Source organism: Salmo salar, chromosome 04 (assembly GCF_965601325.2).
Source record: "Salmo salar chromosome 04, fSalSal1, whole genome shotgun sequence".
NCBI lineage: Eukaryota > Metazoa > Chordata > Actinopteri > Salmoniformes > Salmonidae > Salmo > Salmo salar.
The window spans coordinates 27102734-27126756 of record NC_138294.1 but is presented as its reverse complement, the minus strand read 5'-3'; the positions used below and the strand labels follow the sequence as shown (position 1 = coordinate 27126756).

Below are 24023 nucleotides of genomic sequence, written 5' to 3'. Positions count from 1 at the left end.
TAGCACTATGAGATACAGAAAGGAAAACAATTGGATTAAAACAATTCACAAAGCAATACGAAACAGGAGGAAACACTAAAACATTACAATATAAAGGGACAGTGCAACGCTCCACCGTGCTGCATATTGTTATTATGAACAACAGTATTAAAAATGTGTTGTCAGATAGTTAACACCGGTTGCTGCAGGGTACCTGTGCAGTCTCCACAACGCCAGTCCTGGTCAAACTGTCTCAGCTCCTGCAGCTCTTTCTCTCTGGCTGTGAAGGGGCGCGGCTCAGCGTCTGATTTGGACTCGGAAGCAGGGTTAGTTTTTATATTTTTAAGCAGGGTTAGAGTGACACCACCATGACCAATCACATACAGCTGGGGCAATAATAGTGGTATATTGACAAGTTGAGTTGGATCACTAATTACCTCTCCGAAGACAAATACAACTATTCTAGCATTCTACAAACAGATTGAAATTCGTAATTTACTTTACCTTTATTTAACTAGGCAAGTCAGTTAAGAACAAATTCATATTTTCAATAACTGCCTTGTTCAGAATGACACGTTTCTACCTTGTCAGCTCGGGGATTCGATCTTGCAACCTTTCAGTTACTAGTCCCGCTCTAACCACTAGGCTATCTGCCGTAATGCTAACCTTAGCTGCATAACAGACAATTTAGGCGATATTTCGCCACCAATGTTCTTGACTGACTTGCCTAGTTAAATAAAGGTAAAATAATTTACGAATTTCAATCTGTTTGTAAAATGAATAGAATGCTAGAATAGTTGTATTTGTCTTCGGAGAGGAAATTAGTGATTCAGTGATCAACTGAACTTGTTAGCATTTGGTATGTATTGCTATCATATGACCAATTCTGCGCGTTTTCATAGGTTTCTTGCGCTTGTGCAATTCACTGTGTGTAAAAACGTTTTATCACGCCTCTGATATAGTTTTATAACATACTTGTTTGCAATTCTGTTCAATGTCTTTCCACTAGCGGTTCTGGGGGGGCAGTGCCCCTGTGACAACAATTTTGGACCCCCTAAATGTGGATTATGAAATAATTTTTACAAAACAAATTTTTGCTATCTTTCTTTTTTTACATCCGTTATTAGACAGTGGCAACGCGGAACACTAATTTAACCCACACATTTTCTAGAGGGACGGCTTTAGGCGGAACACAACAGTATCGTACCACATGCAAAACGATATGTCAACAATAACGTCTAATGTAACTGGCCCCTCTAACAGTACAACTGGCCCCAGCTTGGCCCCCCCAGTTGAAATGGTCTAGAACCGCCACTGTGTCTTTCCCCTTCTGTTTTGGTCTGATGATCAATGTGTAACGATATTGTACGTCACTCATATAGTAAAGAAAACATTCGAAACGCAAAACAGCCAGACCAAGAGAAGAAAAAAACGTCAAACGTAACACATACAAACCGTGATTACGTCACTTTCGACGCAAAGACTTGACTTTCCCCCCACGCACAACATTGCAAGTTGACAGCTGCAACACAACGGTTAGTAATGTAAACATGACGTTATTCCACAGATCAACTATAATCGGTAAACAATAACATAATAATAGCACCATTATAGCAAGCTGTACTATATTGCATAATAGTTTTTAAATGTCATAAGGGTTATTTACATGTCTCAATTTGCTTGACAGCTGACAGCAACACATAACAAGCAAGTTTGGTTGGTTGTTATAATTTTCACTGCAAGGCCTACTGTATTAAGTTGTTGAGACATGCAGTTCACACAGGCTTCCATATAAATCAGTTAGATGTATTTAATTCAAGATTGTCATAAGGGTTATTTACATGTCTCAATTTGCTTGACAGCTGACAGCAACACATAACAAGCAAGTTTGGTTGGTTGTTATAATTTTCACTGCAAGGCCTACTGTATTAAGTTGTTGAGACATGTAGTTCACACAGGCTTCCATATAAATCATTTAGATGTATTTAATTCAAGATTTAGGCCACTTCCTGCACATAAATTGTAAATCATTGAAACAAGATATATTTTTTACAAGTTTATATAAAGAGATAGAAAGATATATCTTTCTATGAGTTTGTAGTTAGTTTATACTATAGATAGTACAGTACGGTAGATACAGTAATAATATTATAATAATTATATATGCCGTTTAGCAGATTCTTTTTTTCAAGGCAAATTACAGTTATGTGCATACACTTTATTTATGAGTGATCCCGGTAATCGTACCCACCGTCCTGGCATTGCAAGCCCCATGCTTTATCAATTGAGCTATAGGACTAGTATAATGAAGGCAGACTCTCTGTGTGTGGTATTAGAGAGACAGTGGCACCCGAGGACCAGAGGAATAGCTGCCATGGGCGACACACTGGAGTTCAGTGACATTTACCAGGAGGTCAAAGGGTCATGGGTGAGTGTGTGTGTGTGTGTGTGTGCGTGCTTGTGCATGTGTGTGTGTGAGCGAAAGAGAGAGAGAGGACTCGAGGAGAGGCTGTCTGTGTGTGTTTCTGCACAGCAACACATATCTGACAATGCAGTCAACAGTTAAAAACTATTGCAAACTATTCTAAATGTGAGTGTGTGTCTATGTTTACTTCAGGTGTTGCTATACTGTATATGTATGTCAACACTATTTACTGTGTCTTCCCCAGAATGATGGCCGTCTGCGGTTCGGTAGACAGAGTGTGGTGTATAAGAGCAGTAAGACAGGGAAGGTGGACAGCATCCCAGCTGCGGAACTGTCTCAGGCCCAGTGGAGACGTGTGTGTCTGGGACAGGGCATCAAGCTGACCACCAGCACCGGGCACATCTACAAATATGACGGCTTCAGAGACACGGTGACGAGAGGGATGGGAGGAAGAGAGAGGGATGAGGGGAGAGATGAGGGTAGAGGAGAGGTGAGGAGAGGAAAGGGGTGGAGGAGAGGAAAATAGGAGGGAGGGAGGTGAAGGAGGGTCGGAGAGGAGAGGGAGGGAGATATCGTTGAGGGGAGACAGAGAGATGGAGGGAAGGATGAAGGGGAGGGAGGGAGGTATGGATGATGGAAGAGAGAAAGAAGGAGAAAGGGGAGGAAACAGATGGAGAGGTGGAAAGAGGGAAGAATGGGAATAAAAGAGAGTAAAGAGTGAGTTTGGAGTAGGAACGAGATCAGAGAGGAGTGTAGAATAGAATCATTTGAAACAGAAAAGTCAGCATGGAAAATAAACATTGTCTTCTCTCTCTCTCCACCCTTCTCCTCTCTACCCTCTCTCTCCAGGACTTTGAGAAGATCTCTGAGTACTTCAAAGCCCACTACAAAGTGGAGCTGTCAGAGAAGGAATTATGTGTGAAGGGTTGGAACTGGGGCACCACCAAATTCTCTGGTAAGGACAACACTACCACATATTCAAGTTTTCAGAGGACATTTTGGTTGTAACATTTTTGCTCCAACACAGTCTAGTTTCTGTCCCCAGGCCCTCTCCTGTCATTCGAGGTGAGCGACAGCCCAGCATTTGAGATCCCCCTGGCCAGCGTGTCCCAGTGCGCCACGGGGAAGAACGAGGTGACACTGGAGTTCCACCAGAACGATGAGGCAGAGGTGTCGCTGATGGAGGTCCGCTTCTATGTCCCGCCCGGGGACACTGCCACCACGGAAGAGGGGCCAGAACCCGTGGAGGTGGGGGGCTGTGTGTGAGCATGTGTCTGGTATAGACTTGAAGAAAGGAAAAACCCACACTCACTGAAATATTCTTCAAGTTTGAATAAAAAGATTTCGCAGCAGAGGTCAGAACAAACGTGATGGCAGCATTCATAAACGTCTGCTATAGTCTTCCATATTAGTCCCGTATTCAGATTCAGATTCAGAAAATGTTAATGTCCTCAAGAGGCAATTCATTTTGCAGCAGTTAAAGTACAACAGACAAGAACAGATTAAAATGTAAAACATAACAACAGAACGAAGCATCTGATATTGACAGAATATTTACATTAAGTCGTCAGGATAATGCATAGCCTCTCATAGCCACCAGTTTTCGTGATCTCTAATTGGTAGTTGCGATCTTGTCTCATCGCTGCAACTCCGCAACAAACTCGGGAGAGGTGAAGGTCGAGAGACAAGCGTCCTCCGAAACATGATCTGCCAAGCCACACTGCTTTTTGTACACAATGCTCGCTTAACCCGGAAGCCAGCCGCACCAATGTGTCGGAGGAAACATTGTCCAACTGACGACCGAAGTCAGCTTGTATTATAGATGTTTTGGGCTTTTCAGTCCTGCAGAGCAAACTCTTCCCCACAAAAAACTTCAGTGTCAGGACTCAGTGACTAGGCATCTCTGTCTGAATAATGAGACACTCAAACGGCTTGGATTAGCAGTGAAACTGAACTGACACCAACTGTCAAGTTCAACTTTATTGGGATAAAAGTTCTACATGTTAAAACTGAAATACATAAGTATCTACAGGAGATTTGAACAAAAGTCTCTGCCAATGCCTCAAATGAATAAATGAAATGTTGATGATATTGTATGGAAAGTAACATGTTTTTTCCTCCACTCAGGTCTTTAGAGACAGTGTGCTGTCCAAGGCAGATGTGATCCAGGCTACAGGAGATGCTGTGTGTATCTTCAAAGAGCTGCAGTGTCTCACGCCCAGGGGCAGGTACATATGCACACACCTTTACACACATATACACACACACACACCTTTACACACACACACACACCTTTACACACACACACGTGTTTACACACGCCTTTACACACATATACACACACACACCTTTACATACACACCTTTACACACATATGCATACACACCTTTACACACATATACACAAATACCTTTGCACACATTTACACATATACAAACACACCTTTACAAACATATACACACACACACACCTTTACACACATATACACACACACCTTTACAAACATATACAGTTGAAGTCGGAAGTTTACATACACCTTAGCCAAATACATTTAAACTCAGTTTTTCACAATTCCTGACATTTAATCCTAGTAAAAATTCCCTGTCATAGGTCAGTTAGGATCACCACTTTATTTTAAGAATATGAAAGAAAGAATAATAGTAGAGAGAATGATTTATTTCAGCTTTTATTTCTTTCATCACATTCCCAGTGGGTCAGAAGTTTACATACACTCTGTTAGTATTTGGTAGCACTGCCTTTAAATTGTTTAACTTGGGTCAAATGTTTAGGGTAGCCTTCCACAACCTTCCCACAATAAGTTGGGTGAATTTTGGCCCATTCCTCCTGACAGAGCTGGTGTAACTGAGTCAGGTTTGTAGGCCTCCTTGCTCGCACATGCTTTTTCAGTTCTGCCCACAAATTTTCTAAAGGATTGAGGTCAGGGCTTTGTGATGGCCACTCCAATACCTTGACTTTGTTGTCCTTAAGCCCACGTTTCCTCCAGCAGCTTCACAAGGTCCTTTGCTGTTGTTCTGGGATTGATTTGCACTTTTCGCACGAAAGTACGTTCATCTCTAGGAGACAGAACGCGTCTCCTTCCTGAGCGGTATGACGGCTGCGTGGTCCCATGGTGTTTATACTTGCGTACTATTGTTTGTACAGATGAACGTGGTACCTTCAGGTGTTTGGAAATTGCGGAGGTCTACAATTTTTTTCCTGAGGTCTTGGCAGATTTCTTTTGATTTTCCCATGATGTCAAGCAAAGAGGCACAGAGTTTGAAGATAGGCCTTGAAATACATCCACAGGTACACCTCCAATTGACTCAAATGATGTCAATTAGCCTTTCAGAAGCTTCTAAAGCCATGACATCATTTTCTGGAATTTTCCAAGATGTTTAAAGGCACAGTCAACTTAGTGTATGTAAACTTCTGACCCACTGGAATTGTGATACAGTGAATTATAAGTGAAATAATCTGTCTGTAAACAATTGTTGGAAAAATGACTTGTGTCATGCACAAAGTAGATGTCCTAACCGACTTGCCAAAACTATAGTTTGTTAACAAGAAATTTGTGGAGTGGTTGAAAACGAGTTTTAATGACTCCAACCTAAATGTATGTTAACTTCCGACTTCAACTGTACATACACACCTTTACACACATATACACACACACATGCCTTCGTGCACACATACTGTATGCAGGGTCAGGTAGGCACACACAATCCTTATCCATGCCAAACTACACCTTCAGCTGGGGGTGAAGGTATCAAGATGTATCCCTTTCATTTGTGACTTTATTAAACAGCTGAACATGTAACTGGGGATAAGTAGAAGCTGACGGTCAGATCAGAAAGTGCTGGAAGGCAGATATGATTCTCTGCCATAGGGTTGGCTGTGTAGACACCTATGCCAAACTCCGCCACCCCTTTTCTATTCCTAATCTACCTTTTGCCCAGACAAGCGTTCAGACAAGCGTCCAGACAAGCATCCTACCTACATGTACAAAATAACTCGACCAACCTGTACCCCTGCACATTGACTCTGTACTGGTATCCCCTGTATATAGCCTTGTTATTTTTATTGTGTTACTTTTTATTTTAATATTTCTATTTTTACATTAGTTTATTTAGTAAATATTTTTACACATTTCTTGAACTGCTTTGTTGGTTAAGGGCTTGTAAGTAAGCATTTCACGGTAAGGTTTTATTTGGTGCATGTGACAAATAACATTTGTTTTGAAATATAAACCTCTTGCACTGTCACACCCCCCCCCCCCCCGTCCGTCTCTCTCTCTCTCCCACACTGACTCTTTCTCTCTCTCAGGTATGATATCCGTATCTACCCCAGCTTCCTCCACCTCCATGGAAAGACGTTTGACTACAAGATCCCCTACTCCACTGTGCTGCGTCTCTTCCTGCTACCACACAAGGACCAGAGGCAGATGTTCTTCATGGTGAGTACTACTGGTGTTTGAATAGTCATCACACGTAAAGACCTCAAGATTGCATACCATTTGTATACAAATGTCTGTCTGTCTCCCTCTCACCTTCCCTCTCTCTCTCACTTTCTCTCTCTATCTGTCTCTCCCTCATTCCGTCCCTTCCTCTCTCTCTGTAGATCAGTCTAGACCCGCCCATTAAACAGGGGCAGACACGTTACCACTTCCTCATCCTGCTCTTCTCCAAGGAGGAGGACCTCAGCCTCTCCCTCAACATGACAGAGTGAGAGAGAGAGAATGAGAGGGAGACTGTGAGGGGAGGGAATGAGAGACATTGGAGTATGAGAGAGGAAGAGAGAGAGATGTTATACCGGTCTCCCCTGTATATAGCCCCATTACCGTTATTTTATTGGGTTACTTTTTTTATGCCTTTTTTTTTTAAACTTGAGTTTATTTAGTAAATATTTTCTTAAAACTGCATTGTTGGTTAAGGGCTTGTAAGTAAGCGTTTCACGGTAAGGTCTACACCTGCTGTATCCGGCACATGTGACAAGTAAAATTGGATTTCATTTGTAAGTGTATGAGAAGGAATGGAAAATGTTAGAAGATATTGATCAGATTAGATAATTAGGTGTATATTTCATGCTTTTTGTTTCATTTATTTCTATTGTTTGTCTTCCTCTCTCCTCAAACCTCCTCTCTCTCTCCTCTCTCCTCTCTCTCTCTCTAGGGAGGAGGTGGAGAAGCGTTATGGGGGAAAGCTCAGTAAGAACATGTCAGGTTCTCTCTATGAGATGGTCGGCAGGGTGATGAAGGCTCTGGTCAACAGGAAGATCACCGTGCCAGGAAACTTCCTGGGGTAAACACTCACACGCACACGTTTACATGCATACGCACACACACACAGAAACTTCCAGGAGTAAACACACATTCATACACACCCCTCTAAGACAAGACTAAACAACATGAATGTCAGCCGCGCGCAGTAGTCGTCAAACTGTGCCAAATCCACATGTAAAATCAGCTGGAAATGAACAGCACATGACGTACGTAAGTGACATAAGTTCTGTGGTCAGAGCCGATAGCACAGCCACCTGCTGCATACAGCCGACGTTCATATCGGTCTGTCTCGTCTCCATCACACTCTCATTACACTCTAAAATAGAACTTTCTCTTAAAACTCTCTACCTCTCTCCCCTCCAGTCACTCGGGGACCCAGTGTATAACGTGTTCCTACAAAGCATCGTCAGGCCTGCTCTACCCTCTGGAGAGGGGTTTCGTCTACATACATAAGCCCCCCGTACACCTGCGCTTCGAGGAGGTGCTGTATGCCTTTTAGTTTTCCTTATGGGACATTCAAGTATCCCTTTTTTTGGGCGTTCTTTCATTCCTTCATGCGTAGGCCTACATTGGACGATAAAGTAATCTTCTACTTCTTCTACTCCTCCTCCTTCTTCTTCTTCATCCATCCATCCAGGTGTCGTGTGTGAACTTCGCCAGAGGCACCACCACCACGCGCTCCTTCGACTTTGAGATAGAAACCAAGCAGGGCACCCAGTTCACCTTCAGCAGCATCGAGAGGTGACGGATACACACACACACACACACACACACACACACACACACACACACACACACACACACACACACACACACACACACACACACACACACACCGCTAAACTCAAACACTCACACACATACACTTATGCATGCACACACCTTTGTCATGTCTCTCACCTTTCACTTCATCCTCTCTCTCTGTCTTTATCTCTCTCTTGCTCGTTCTATCTCTCCGTCAGAGAGGAGTATGGGAAGCTTTTTGACTTTGTGACTGCCAAGAAGCTCAGCATCAAGAACAGAGGATTCAAAGAGGTAAACATCTCACCTGTTCACCTGTAAACTACACTATTTCACTCTTTCATTAGATGTGCTTTCATCCCTTCATCCGCTGACCTGTCCTCTCTGTTTCTCTGTGTTGTGGTCCGGTAGAAAAAGGTTGGTCCTGTACGGAGGTGGTGGTTTGGTTTTAAACTGCATGGTGTGTGATTTGGGAGAATGGTATGATCAGGATTAGGGGTATTAATTGCATTGCCTGTCTCTTATGGAATTGGGGTGGGAGGGAGGAGTCTAAATCTGTGTATGTTATTACTGATGATAAAGCAAATTAACACCTGACTTGGTAAGTGAGTCAACATTTTACATGTTGTTCACTGTGTATATGTATATTTCCCAGAGTTAGTTAGCATCTTTACATGGGTAGTCTGCGTTTTACAATTAATGATATTGCTGTCTATTACTACAGTACTACTATATATTTACTATGACACTACTGTGTATTTACTATGATACTACTGTGTATTTACTATACTACTACGGTGTGTTTTCATCCTGTCAGGGTATAAAGGGTAAAGATGACATGTTGGAGGACTCAGACGAGGACCAGCATGATGCCTACCTGGAGAGGATGAAAGAGGAGGGCAAGATCAGAGAGGAGGCTAATGACAGTGATGACTCCGATGGAGAGAGCGGTGAGTGACAGGAGGCTTGGCCAATCAGAGGGCGAGAGCAGTGAGTGATAGGAGGCTGGGCCAATCAGAGGATGAGAACCGTGAGTGACAGGTATAGCTGAGCGATTATTTAGGTTGGTTCAGTTTCAGTTTGATTATTAAAAATCATGGTTTTTGATTTTGGTTTAGATTAATTTTTTTAAACATTAAATGCATAATGCATAATGCATTATGGTTTTTTTTTAAATACCTCGCCAAGCAACTGCTCTCTACCCCTCTTGATAACACATTATTCTGTCTCTCGTGTCTGCCCTGACCGGACAAGTAGGCACGCAATGGATCATGGTCATTGTAGTTAATTACCATGTTTACTGCACTAAACAGTGTAGAATATTGGCCTGTTGGAAATTACAACTCCTTACTATATCACACAGTTCGGGCTTGACCTGATTTATCTCTAGAGTAACTGCACCTTGGGATCACAGAAAAAAAACGGAAAGAAATGGAACTCAAATAATTGAACCGATGTCAGTCAATTAGTTCAGAGGGTGAGAGCGGTGAGTGACAGGAGGCAGAGCCAATCACAGTTATTTCTCTTGTCTTCCAGATGAGTCTTTTAACCCTGGAGAGGAGGAAGATGACATAGCGGAAGAGTGCGTATTCGTTTTCAATCCATCACTCCCTTATCTTTACCGCTTTTTATCAGTCAATTTCTTTCACATTCCCTTCTCTCTTCTCATCCTGCCTCCCTCTCGCTCACTTGCCTCCTTTCTTTCACTCTCCCACTTTCTCTTGCTCTCCCCCCTCACACTCTCTCTCTCTCTCTCCCCCTCCCCTCCCCTCCCCGTCTCTCTCTTTCTTTTTCCTTCTCTCTCAGGTATGACAGTAAGGCATCAGCCAGTGACAGCAGTGCAGAGGAGGGAGACAGTGACAGAGAGAAGAAGAAGAGACCAGCCAAGAAGGCCAAAGTAGTGAAGGAGAGGAAACCACGCAAGGTAAAGGAGGGGGGGAGGAGAGAGAGGGAGGAGAGGTAAAACTAAGTACTTCATCTGAAATGAACCCTCCCTTCCTTTCTATCTCTCAACCTCTCTCCTCTTTCCTCTCTTTCTCTACCTTCACCTCTGTTTTTCTCCCTCTTCCCTTCCTCTCTCCCTCCCCCTTTTCTCCCCTCTACCTCCTTTACTCTCTCTCCCTAGAAGAAGCCAAAGGACAGTGGCGCCCCCAAGAGGCCGATGAGCGCTTATTTCCTGTGGCTGAACGCGAGCCGCGAGAGCATCAAAGCAGAGCACCCTGGGATATCCATCACAGAGATCTCCAAGAGGGCCGGGGAGATGTGGAGGGAACTGGGGAAGGAGCAAAAAGTGGTGTGAGAGAGGGAGGGGAAGAGGGAGGGAGAGAGAGAGAGATACCAGTACTGCAATTGTCCTCCTCTCATCCTTCCCTCTTGTCTTTCTTTTGCTCTCCCTTTCATTAGTGTGTGAAAATGTAGTTCATTGTAAAATGCATCTTGTTGAATTATTGACTATCTCTGTCTTTCTTTTTCTCCGCCCCATTCCCATCTCTCTCTCTCTTTGTCTCTCACTTTCTCTCTCCCTCTACCCTTTTCTCTCTCTGTCTGTCAGGAGTGGGATGGGAAAGCGGAGGAGGCGAAGAAGGACTATGAGGTAGCGATGAGGGAGTACAGAGAGAGTGGAGGAGGATCCTCTGCCCCCTCCAAAAAGTACAGTATCATGTCCCAGTTAAACACCTACAGTTGAAGTCGGAAGTTTACATACACCTTAGCCAAATACATTTAAACTCAGTTTTTCACAATTCCTGACATTTAATCCTAGTAAAGATTTCCTGTCTTAGGTCAGTTAGGATCACCACATTATTTTAAGAATGTGAAATGTCAGAATAATAGTAGAGAGTGATTTATTTCAGCTTTTACTTCTTTCATCACATTCCCAGTGGGTCAGAAGTTTACATACACTCAGTTAGTATTTGGTAGCACTGCCTTTAAATTGTTTAACTTGGATCAAATGTTTAGGGTAGCCTTCCACAACCTTCCCACAATAAGTTGGGTGAATTTTGGCCCATTCCTCCTGACAGAGCTGGTGTAACTGAGTCAGGTTTGTAGGCCTCCTTGCTCACACATGCTTTTTCAGTTCTGCCCACAAATTGTCTATAGGATTGAGGTCAGGGCTTTGTGATGGCCACTCCAATATCTTGACTTTGTTGTCCTTAAGCCATTTTGCCGCAACTTCGGAAGTATGCTTGGAGTCAGATCCATTTGCGACTAAGCTTTAACTTCCTGACTGATGTCTTGAGATGTTGCTTCAATATATCCACATAATTTTCCTTCCTCATTATGCCATCTATTTTGTGAAGTGCACCAGTCCCTCCTGCAGCAAAGCACCCCCACAACATGATGCTGCCACCCCCGTGCCTCACGGTTGGGATGGTGTTCTTCGGCTTGCAAGACTCTCCCTTTTTCCTCCAAACATAATGAAGACCATTATGGCCAAACAGTTACATTTTTGTTTCATCAGACCAGAGGACATTTCTCCAAAAGGTACCATCTTTGTCCCCATGTGCAGTTGCAAACCGTGGTCTGGCTTTTTTATGGCGGTTTTGGTGCAGTGGCTTCTTCCTTGCTGAGCGGCCTTTCAGGTTACGTCGATATAGGACTCGTTTCACTGTGGATATAGATACTTTTGTACCTGTTTCCTCCAGCATCTTCACAAGGTCCTTTGCTGTTGTTCTGGGATTGATTTGCACTTTTCGTACACCAAAGTACATTCATCTCTAGGAGACAGAACGCGTCTCCTTCCTGAGCAGCATGACGGCTGCGTGGTCCCATGGTATTTATACTTGCGTACTATTGTTTGTACAGATGAACATGGTACCTTTAGGCGTTTGGAAATTGCTCCCAAGGATGAATCAGACTTGTGGAGGTCAAAAAAGAAATTCTAAGGTCTTGGCTGATTTCTTCATATTTTCCAATGATGTCAAGCAAAGAGGCACTGAGTTTGAAGGTAGGCCTTGAAATACATCCACAGGTACACCTCCAATTGACTCAAATTATGTCAATTAGCCTATCAGAAGCTTCTAAAGCCATGACATAATTTTCTGGAATTTTCCAAGCTGTTTAAAGGCACAGTCAACTTAGTGTAACGGCTGTCTGTGGAAGTAGAACAAGGTGCAGCGGAGTTAGTGTTCATCTTGAGTTTTAATATACGAACGAACACGATACAACAAAACAAGAAAACCGACAGCCAAACAGTACTGTCAGGTGCAAGACACTAAACAGAAACAATCCCCCACAAAACCCAAAGGAAAAACAGGCTCCTTATGTGTGACTTCCAATCAGCAGCAACGAACTACAGCTGTGCCTGATTGGGAGCCACACACGGCCCAAAACAAAGAAATACAAAAACATAGAAAAATGAACATAGAACGCCCACCCAATGTAACACCCTGGCCTAACCAAAATAAAGAACAAAAACCCCTCTCTATGGCCAGGGCGTTACACTTAGTGTATGTACATTTCTGACCCACTGGAATAGTGATACAGTGAGTTATAAGTGAAATAATCTGTCTATAAACAATTATTTGAAAAATGACTTGTGTTTTGCACAAAGTAGATGTCCTAACTGACTTGCCAAAACTATAGTTTGTTAACAAGAAATTTGTGGAGTGGTTGAAAAACAAGTTTTAATGACTCCAACCTAAGTGTATGTTAACTTCTGACTGTAGATACTACACTCTTACAGAAAAAGGTTCTGGATAGAACCAAAAAGGGTTCTATGCTTGCTTCATACAGTGCATTCGGAAAGTATTCAGACCCCCTTCACTTTTTCCACAATTTGTTACGTTGTAGGCAAAAAAAAAGGCAGCCAGCTTGGAGTTTACCAAAAGGCACCGAAATGTCCCTCAGACCATGAGAAACAAGACTCTCTGGTCTGACGAAACCAAGATTGAACTCTTTCGCCTGAATGCCAAGCGTCATGTCTGGAGGAAACCTGGCACCATCCCTACGGTGAAGCATGGTGGTGGCAGCATCATGCTGTGGGGATGTTTTTCAGCGGCAGGGACTGGGAGACTAGTCAGGATCGAGGGAAAGATGAACGGAGCAAAGTACAGAGAGATCCTTGATGAAAACCTGCTCCAGTGCTCAGAACCTCAGACTGGGGCGAAGGTTCACCTTCCAACAGGACAACGACCTTAAGCACACAGCCAAGACAACACAGGAGTTGCTTCAGGACAAGTCTCTGAATGTACTTGTACCCGATCAAACATCTCTGGAGAGACCTGAAAATAGCTGTGCAACAACACTCCCCATCCAACCTGACAGAGCTTGAGAGGATCTGCAGAGAAGAATGGGAGAAACTCCTCAAATACAGGTGTGCCACGCTTGTAGCGTCATACCCAAGAAGACTCGAGGCTGTAATCGCTGTCAAAGGTGCTTCAACAAAGTACTGAGTAAAGGGTCTGAATACCTATGTAAATGTAATATTTCCATTTTTTATTTTTTATTCATTTGCAACATTTTCTAAAAACCTGTTTTTGCTTTGTCATTATGGGGTGTTGTGTGTAGATTGATGTGGGGGGAAAAAACAATTGAATCTATTTTAGAATAAGGCTATAACGTAACAAAATGTGGAAAAAGTGAATGCGTCTAAATACTTTCCGAATGCACTGTACATGGCTTCTACATCTACACCGAAACCTGAACTATAGACTTCGGTTTAAAAGCTGACAGTGTTTTTATATACTTTTTATTTTATTTTGAATCCTGCAGCTCTGTTGGGCTAAATTGCTGTGAGCGCCACTATCTATCCCGGGATCCTGCCAGATTCCGTATAGGGGGAGAGACGAGAAAGCCTAGCTAGCCTCGCTGGCTCGGCGGGCTCAAATGGAGGCCGCTATCTAACGCAGGAACTGTGTTTACTTTGCTTTGTTCCGGGACAATGTGGACCGCGCTGACTTTCAATGTAGCAACTGCTTGCTTGCGGAGGACTACAGGAGCGAAGTAGCTACTCTTAGCAAGCAAGTAGCAAACCTACTTAAGCTACTGGGGAACCCACGCCCACCTACTTTTTATTTTTCTTCCACCCCAGTAGCCGGACGCCGCTCTGGTCTGGTGGTAGTTTCGCCGCCATATCGCGGCTCTCCACAGCCGACTGGCCGGTGCTTGGCAGGGTTCCATCCCCGAAGGGATCTCCCCCTTTCCTAGAGAACGTAACTGTTCTCGACCCAACCAACCAGTCATGGAGTTACGTCACTCGCCTTGGAAGTCGAAGAAGGCGCCCTCTGGCAACGGGGGTCTCCATGGAGATGTTGAGCCCGGAACTGACACACACCAAAAACAGATTTGTCGCCCAGGATCCAGAGGTTCCGGCACCTTCTTCCTGGGTGGCTTCCCAATCAAGATCCTATCTGGAGGCAGCTGCGTCTTCGTCCTCTGTTCTGTCTCCCTCTCCGGTGGCTTCTACCTCGGGTTCAGATCCTCTGAGCTCCCAGACCGTGAGGCTGCCTGAGAGACCGGCCCATTCAACATCACCAGCTGTCATCATAGGCAACTCTATGGTGAGAAACATTTCGGTCCCCAAGGCAAAAACCCTGTGCTACCCAGGAGCACGAGTACAGAACATAACACCATGCCGGGAGCTGACACTGTCGTAGTCCATGTGGGGTCAAACCACATCAGGAGGGCTAGCTTGGAACATTTGAAAATGGATTTAAAATAACTGATTTTAGCATTAAAATAATTTCATGTCCAGTACCATCGTTGAGCCGCGGGTGTTAAAGATTCAGCAGACTGCTGGCATTACACATCATGCTAAAAGACTACTGTAGCTCTGCTGGAGTCACTTTTATTGATAACTTCGTCACCTTCTGGAAACAGAAGATACTCTACAGGAATGACGGAGTCCATCCAAATCATCTTGGCTCCTGGACTCTGTCCACGCATTTCAAGGCTGCGTTGAAACAATGACTGGTAAATGATCCAAGACCAGCTCAGTTAATCCCTACCCTTTTGACAATGAGTCGTCATAATGCTGCATCAAATGTACATGATTTTAGGGGCATTGTAAAAAACACAATGTAGGTAATTTAATTGATGTACCCCTAATTTCACCGAATACATCTGTTTATCCTACAGCTATTGTAAGCAGTAATCATGAGCCTATAAACCAGAGTTACACTGTTAGCACTGAGGCGGTGTGCAATAGTAGGAAGGCCACTTTATGCAGCTCACCCTGCACTATCAGCTCCAATGTAAATAACATGAGTAAGTCTACCTCTGATAAGCTTCCCAGTAAAGCATTAAAAACAATCAAGCAACCCATAAAAGTGCTAAAAATAGCCCATATTAACATACAGTGAGGGAAAAAAGTATTTGACCCCTGCTGATTTTGTATGTTTGCCCACTGACAAAGAAATGATCAGTCTATAATTTTTACGGTAGGTTTATTTGAACAGTGAGAGACAGAATAACAACAAAAAAATCCAGAAAAACGCATGTCAAAAATTGTATAAATTGATTTGCATTTTAATGAGGGAAATAAGTATTTGACCCCTCTGCAAAACATTACTTAGTACTTGGTGGCAAAACCCTTGTTGGCAATCACAGAGGTCAGACGTTTCTTGTAGTTGGCCACCAGGTTTGCACACATCTCAGGAAGGATTTTGTCCCACGCCTCTTTGCAGATCTTCTCCAAGTCATTAAGGTTTCGAGGCTGACGTTTGGCAACTCGAACCTTCAGCTCCCTCCACAGATTTCCTATAGGATTAAGGTCTGGAGACTGGCTAGGCCACTCCAGGACCTTAATGTGCTTCTTCTTGAGCCACTCCTTTGTTGCCTTGGCCGTGTGTTTTGGGTCATTGTCACGCTGGAATAGCCATCCACGACCCATTTTCAATGCCCTGGTTCTCAACCAAGATTTAACGGTACATGGCCCCGTCCATCGTCCCTTTTGATGCGGTGAAGTTGTCCTGTCCCCTTAGCAGAAAAACACCCCCAAAGCATAATGTTTCCACCTCCATGTTTGACGGTGGGGATGGTGTTCTTGGGTCATAGGCAGCATTCCTCCTCCTCCAAACACGGCGAGTTGAGTTGATGCCAAAGAGCTCCATTTTGGTCTCATCTGACCACAACACTTTCACCCAGTTGTCCTCTGAATCATTCAGATGTTCATTGGCAAACTTCAGACGGGCATGTAAATGTGCTTTCTTGAGCAGGGGGACTTTGCGGGCGCTGCAGGATTTCAGTCCTTCATGGCGTAGTGTGTTACCAACTGTTTTCTTGGTGACTATGGTCCCAGCTGCCTTGAGATCATTGACAAGATCCTCTCGTGTAGTTCTGGGCTGATTCCTCACCGTTCTCATGATCATTGCAACTCCACGAGGTGAGATCTTGCATGGAGCCCCAGGCCGAGGCAGATTGACAGTTCTTTTGTGTTTCTTCCATTTGCGAATAACCGCACCAACTATTGTCACCTTCTCACCAAGCTGCTTGGCGATGGTCTTGTAGCCCATTCCAGCCTTGTGTAGGTCTACAATCTTGTCCCTGACATCCTTGGAGAGCTCTTTGGTCTTGGCCATGGTGGAGAGTTTGGAATCTGATTGATTGATTGCTTCTGTGGACAGGTGTCTTTTATACAGGTAACAAACTGAGATTAGGAGCACTCCCTTTAAGAGTGTGCTCCTAATCTCAGCTCGTTACCTGTATAAAAGACACCTGGGAGCCAGAAATCTTTCTGATTGAGAGGGGGTCAAATACTTATTTCCCTCATTAAAATGCAAATCAATTTATAACATTTTTGACATGGATTTTTTTGTTGTTATTCTGTCTCTCACTGTTCAAATAAACCTACCATTAAAATTATAGACTGATCATTTTCTTGTCAGTGGACAAACGTACAAATTCAGCAGGGGATCAAATACTTTTTTCCCTCACTGTATGTAGCCTAAGAAACAAGATCCATGAAGTCAATAACTTGCTTGTAACAGATGACATTCCTATTCTGACTATCTCTGGAACTCACTTTGATAATACCTTTGATGATACACTGGTAGCAATACATGGTTATAACATCTACAACATCTACAGAAAAGACAGAAATGCCAACGGAGGCAATGTTGTGGTCTATATTCAGAACCACATTCCTGTAAAGCTTAGAGACGATCTAATGTTAAATACTGTTGAAGGAATATGGCTCCAGGTTCATCTGTCTCACCTAAAGCCCATTCTTGTGGGAAGCTGCTATAGACCACCAAGTGCTAACAGTCAGTATCTGGATAATATCTGTGAAATGCTTGATGTATGTGATATCAACAGAGAAGTATATTTTCTGGGTGATTTAAATATTGACTGGCTATCATCAAGCTGCCCACTCAGGAAAAAACATCAAACTGTAACCAGTGCCTGCAACCTGGATCAGGTTGTCAGTCAATCTGCCAGGGCAGTTACAAACAGCAGAGGAATTAAATCATCAACATTTATTGATCACATCTTTACTAATGCTGCAGATATTTGCTTTAAAGCAGTATCCAAATCCATAGGATGTAGTGATCACAATATAATAGCCATATCTAGGAAAACCAAAGTTCCAAAGGCTGGGCCTAATATAGTGTATAAGAGGTCATACATGACATTTTTTAGTGATTCATATGTTGATGATGTAAAGAATATTTACTGGTCTGTGGTGTGTAATGAGGAGCAACCAGACGCTGCACTTGACGCATTTATGAAAATACTTATTCCAGTTACTAATAAGCTCACAACCATTAAGAAAATGACTGTAAAAACTGTTAAATCCCCTTAGATTGATGAGGAATTGAAAAATTATATGGTTGATAGGGATGAGACAAAAGGTATGGCAATTAAGTCTGGCAGCCCAACTGATTGGCAAATGTACTGCAAATTAAGAAATCACGTGACTAAACTAAAGAAAAATAAACTACACTATGAAACAAAGAGAAATTATATAAAGAATGATAGTAAAAAGCTTTGGGGCACCTTATGTGAGATTTTGGGGGAAAAAGCTAACTCGGCTCCTTCATTCATTGAATCAGATGGCTCATTCATCACAAAGCCCACTGATATTGCAATGACATGGGGATGACATGCCAGCAACAAAGGCAGACACTACACATCCAAGTATATCGGACCAAATTATGAAAGACAAGAATTGTACTGTTGAATTCCATAAAGTCAGTGTGGAAGAGGTGAAAAAAATATTGTTGTCTATCAACAATGATAAGCCACCAGGGTCTGACAATCTGGATGGAAAATTACTGAGGATAATAGCAGACGATATTGCCATTCCTATTTGCCACATCTTCAATTTAAGCCTACTAGAGAGCATGTGCCCTCAGGCCTGGAGGGAAGCTAAAGTCATTCCTCTACCCAATAACAGTAAAGCCCCCTTTACTGGCTCAAATAGCCGACCAATCAGCCTGTTACCAACCCTTAGTAAACTTCTGGGAAAAAAAGTGTTTGACCACATACAATGCTATTTCACAGTAAACAAATTGACCTCAGAATTTCAGAATGCTTATAGGGAAGGACAATCAACAAGCATAACACTTACACAAATGACTGATGATTGGCTGAGAGAAATTGATGATAAAATGATTGTGGGGGCTGTCTTGTTAGACTTCAGTGCAGCTTTTGACATTATCAATCATAGTCTGCTGCTGGAAAAACATATGTGTTATGTCTGAACACCCCCTGCTATAATGTGGATAATGAGTTACTTGTCTAACAGAACACAGAGGATGTTCTTTAATGGAAGCCTCTCAAATATAATCCAGTTAGAATCAGGAATTCCCCAGGGTAGCTGTTTAGGCCCCTTGCTTTTTTCAATTTTTACTAACGACATGCCACTGACTTTGAGTAAAGCCAGAGTGTCTATGTATGACTCAACGCTATACATGTCAGCTACTACAGCGACTGAAATGACTGAAACACTCAACAATAGAGCTGCAGTTAGTTTCAGAGTGGGTGTCAAGGAATAAGTTAGCCCTAAATATTTCTAAAACTAAAAGCATTGTATTTGGAACAAAACACTCACTAAACTCTAAACCTCAACCAAATCTTGTAATAAATAATGTGGCAATTGAGCAAGTTGAGATGACTAAACTGCTTGGAGTAACCCTAGATTGTAAACTGTCATGGTCAAAAGATATTGATGCAGTAGTACCTAAGATGGGGAGAAGTCTGTCTATAATAAAGTGATGTTCTGCCTTCTTAACAACACTATCAACAAGGAAGGTCCTACAGGCCCTAGTTTTGTCGCACCTTGACTACTGTTCAGTCGTGTGGTCAGGTGCCACAAAAAAGGACTTAGGAAAATTGGCTCAGATTAGGAAAATTGGCTCAATTGGCTCAGAACAGGGCCACACGGCTAGCCCTTGGATGTACACAGAGAGCTAATATTAATAAAATGCATGTCAACCTCTCCTGGCTGAAAGTGGAGGAGAGATTGACTTCATCACTATTTTTAGGTATTGACATGTTGAATGCACCAACCATGTTGAAGTTGGTCTGTCTAAACTACTGGCACACAGCTCGGACACCCATGCATACCCCACAAGACATGCCACAAGAGGTCTCTTCACAGTCCCCAAGTCCAGAACAGACTATGGGAGGCACACAGTACTACATAGAGCCATGACTACATGGAACTCTATTCCATATCAAGTAACTGACGCAAGCAGTAAAATTTAATTTTAAAAATCAGATTAAAAAAAAAACTTATGGAACAGCGGGGACTGTGAAGCAACACAATCATTGGCATAGACACATGCATACACACACACACACACTGTAAAATACGCACTATACATACACATGGATTTAGTACTGTAGATATGTGGTAGTGGTTGAGTAGGGGCCTGAGAGCACACAGTGTGTTGTGAAATCTGTGAATGTATTGTAATGTTTTTAAAATTGTATAAACTGCCTTAATTTTGCTGGACCCCAGGAAGCCAAAGCAGCAGCTAATGCGGATCCATAATAAATACAAATACATTGTCACGCCCTGACCTGGGAGAGACGTATTTCTCTGTTTGGTTAGGTCAGGGTGTGATATGGGGTGGGCATTCTATGTCATTGTATTTCTTTGTTTGGCTGAGTATGGTTTCCAATCAGAGGCAGCTGTCTATCGTTGTCTCTGATTGGGAATCATACTTAGGCAGCCCTTTTTTCCTCCTTCAGTGTGGGATCTTGTTTTTGTACAGCTCAGTATAGCCTGCAGAACGTTTCTTTCGTTTTCCGTTGTTTGTTGTTTTGATTTAGTGTTCTGAGTTATAATAAATATTGAACACGCCGCACCTTGGTCTCCTCTCTACGACGTTTGTCACATACATCTGCATTGCTTGCTGTTTGAGGTTTTAAGCTGGGTTTCTGTATAGCGCTTTGTAACATTGTCTGATGTAAAAAGGGCTTTATAAATACATTTGATTGATTGATTGATTGATTGATTGATTGATTGATTGATTGATTGATTGATTGATTGATTAAGATTCAATATAGAACCGAAGTTGGTTCCATATAGAATCCTGTAGGAAACCCGAGAAGAAGCCCTTGGGTTCTGATAGAAGAACCCTACAAAGGGTTTTATATAGAACCTTTACGGGTGCCATATTCATGGGTTGCATATTTCATCACAATATTGTTTTGAACGTTCATTTTGGACTGATGCCCGACTGAGCATTCAGTGCATTACAGTGGCTTGGAAATACAATGACATTCAAAAGGAGACAATAATAAGTAGGAAAACCTTTTGTCATCATTTCGATGTCACCAGATTGACTTTAGATGCAGCTAGCTAGCTGGCTAAGATTGAGGAGAGGCCACCGGATTTTAGCTCGCTAATGTTAGCATTGCTAGCTATTTTTGACAAACTTTGCTAGCTAATGACAACATTGCAATGTGTCTAAAGTAAATTTGATGACATGATAATGCTAGCAAAGTTGTTTCCTACTAAATATTTGACTACTTTAGCAATGTCATTGTATTTCCAGGCACTGTAATGCAATTTAGACCTAACAGTAGTTAGCCTCTGTCCAGAATGACTGGGTTTATCACCACTTTAGGGCACCGAGTGATGGAGGTGCAACCTATGAATATGAAGCAAGCACTAGAACCCTTTTTGGTTCTATCCAGAACCTTTTTTTCTAAGAGTGTAGATACAATTTATGCACTACTTGTATATAATTTGCAGTATATATAATGTTGGGTGGTTTCCCAGACCCAGATTAAGCATACTAGAAAGACTAGAAATCCTTTCTAATTGAGATTCTCCATTGAGCATGCTTTTTAATCCAGGACTAGGTTTCTGTCATGCCTGCTCCCGCTTCCCCTCTCTGGCGCTCGAGGGCTCCCGTCATTACGTACACCTGTCACCATCATTACACACATCAGCGCTCATTGGACTCACCTGGACTCCTTTACTTTGTTGATTGCCCCTCTATATCTGTCTGCTCCTTAGTTTGTTCCCCGTGTCAGCATTATTGTCGTTTTGTTTTCCCCTGTCCAGACGCTGTCCATATTCTGTTCCTGTCCGTGTTTCATTAAATGTTCATTCCCTGTACTTGCTTCTCGTCTCCAGCGTCGGTCCTTACAGAATGCTGACACCACTTGTCACGTCCTGACCAGCAGAGGGAGTAGTGGTGTAGTATTTTGGTCAGGACGTGGCAGAAGAAGTCTGTATGTGTTGTCTAGTATGTCTGTTTCTGTGTTAGTCTTGTGACTCCTGATCAGGAACAGCTGGGGATCGTTGTTCCTGATTGGGAGTCATATATTTAGGAGTATGTTTGTCACTTGGGTTTGTGGGTGGTTGTGCTAACACTGCTAGTCTTTTTGTTTGTACGTAGCCTGTTAGCCTGTAGTTAGTAGTGATTGTTTTTCCTGTGGATGCTTTGCTCGTATATATTAAAAAGATGAGTATCCACATTCCGTCTGCAGTTTGGTCCATTCAACACGGCAACACCCGTTACACCACTATTTGAATCATCAGGGAGTTTGCGTTTTTTTGTTTTTGGTGGTGACGTCGGGTCTGGGTGCCGCCGCCTGTGGAACCGGGGGTGCCTCAGCTGGCTCATCGGGCTTCCACGCCTTAGCTGGCTCGAGAGGTTTTCTTGCCTCGTTTTGGTCAGCAGGCTCCCATCCCACGACATGCCTCAGCTGGCTCGTTGGGCTCTTACACCTCAGCCGGCTCATCAGGCTCCCATCCCACGTCATGCCTCAGTCGGTCCATCAGGCTCCCACGCCTCAGCGGGATCGTCAGGATTTCACACCTCAGCCGGCTCGTCGGGCTTCCACGCCTCAGCCGGCTCGTCGGGCTTTCACGCCTCAGCCGGCTAGTCCAGCACCATGCCTCGGCAGGCCCGTCAGGCTTGCCCAAGTGGGATGCCAGGTGGCACCCCTAGAGGGGGGGTACTGTCACGCCTGCTCCCGCTTCCCCTCTCTGGAGCTCGAGGGTGCCAGGCTGCCCTTCATTATGCACACCTGTCACCATCATTACGCACATCAGCGCTTCATTAGATTTACCTGGACTCCTTTACTTTGTTTATTGCCCCTCTATATCTGTCTGCTCCTCAGTTTGTTCCCCGTGTCAGCATTATTGTCGTTTTGTTTTCCCCTGTCCAGACACTATCCATTTTCTTTTCCTGTCCATGTTTCATTAAATGTTCACTCCCTGTACTTGCTTCTCGTCTTCAGCGTCGGTCCTTACAGTATCATTGATTATCATGTAAGAGTTTTGCTAAACATAACAGCAAAAGGTGCATCATATTTGAAGTATTTTTGAATGTTTGCTTATTTATCATGTCTTTAATCTATCACTTCCTCTTTTTCATGTGTTCAGGGAAAGGAAAAAGAAGGGAGGGAAGAGGGATGAGAAGAATAAGAAGGGGACATCTGGTGGAGGGAGGGAGCGAGAGAGGGAGAGGGAGAGGACGACAGGAAACGACAGCTTTAAGAGCAGGGAGTTTATCTCCAGCGAAGAGAGCTCCTCAGAGTCAGACAGAGGCAAGGGTAAACGCAAACGCAAGGTGAGGACATATGCACACACACACAATGCACTTCACATATAAAACATTTTGCTACAAGTATGGCATTTCAGACAATTGTTTTGTTTAATCATGTTCACGCCTCTTCTTTTACTCTCTCTCGCTCTCTCTCTCTCTCTCTCTCAGGGTTCAGATGAGGAGGAGGTGGCCTCGACCCCACCCAGTTCTGACTCAGGATCAGACTGAGGCGCGCCTGAGAGGAGAGAGAGAGGGAAGGACATGGAGAGGGTAAAGTGTGGAGGGGGGTTGTGAACTCTCTACCGCCCTCCGTTCCTGTCTCTCATACGCTCGTTCTATTCTATTTTAAAGCACAGGAATCAAGTATGAAGATAATTCATACCAATGTATTCAAAGAATATTCTGTCCAGGAATTGTAAAACTATCCCCCTCATCTCAGGAAGCGAAAAATTGTATTTAATGATTTTAGCCCAGTGCAAAAATCCCATAACCTGACCAGTGTCATGACTACATTTCCCAGCTACACATGCATGACACTGTCTGTTGGTTTAGGCTGTGAACAACTCAGGTAAAAACCCTTGCCTGCTGTGAAATGTAGTTTTCCAGAATATTACTGAATTAAATATTATAAGTAAATGCTCTTTTC

At 43.2% G+C, this 24023-nt stretch overlaps 1 protein-coding gene across 3 annotated transcripts; it reads left to right on the top strand.

Annotated features, from left to right (window-relative positions):
- The first annotated feature begins 1248 nt into the window (after positions 1 to 1248).
- ssrp1b (structure specific recognition protein 1b) lies at positions 1249 to 24013 on the top strand. Of its 3 annotated transcripts, none has more exons than XM_082974219.1 (19): positions 1249 to 1514; positions 2316 to 2407; positions 2649 to 2834; positions 3254 to 3359; positions 3450 to 3652; positions 4532 to 4632; positions 6728 to 6857; positions 7022 to 7125; positions 7573 to 7701; positions 8046 to 8163; positions 8320 to 8423; positions 8645 to 8717; positions 9241 to 9373; positions 9960 to 10005; positions 10230 to 10347; positions 10549 to 10716; positions 10975 to 11072; positions 23215 to 23401; positions 23546 to 24013. In XM_082974219.1, the coding sequence occupies exons 2-19, from the start codon at positions 2354 to 2356 to the stop codon at positions 23603 to 23605; spliced, it is 2118 nt and encodes a 705-aa protein (XP_082830345.1). In that variant the 5' UTR covers positions 1249 to 1514; positions 2316 to 2353; the 3' UTR covers positions 23606 to 24013. The 3 variants fall into 3 exon arrangements, with proteins under 3 accessions (XP_082830345.1, XP_045572600.2, XP_014050752.3); XM_045716644.2 differs by having other exon boundaries at positions 1505 to 1560; positions 10552 to 10716; XM_014195277.3 differs by having other exon boundaries at positions 1505 to 1560.
- The last annotated feature ends 10 nt before the right edge of the window (positions 24014 to 24023 follow it).

Bases quoted from the DNA above. Each gene is read 5' to 3' on its own strand.
- ssrp1b (XM_014195277.3), top strand. From the start codon at position 1,530: ATGACGTTATTCCACAGATCAACTATAATCG. The intron at 2,835-3,253 runs GTGACGAGAGGG...CTCTCTCTCCAG, and splicing joins ATGACGGCTTCAGAGACACG to GACTTTGAGAAGATCTCTGA. The intron at 3,360-3,449 runs GTAAGGACAACA...TTCTGTCCCCAG, and splicing joins GGGCACCACCAAATTCTCTG to GCCCTCTCCTGTCATTCGAG.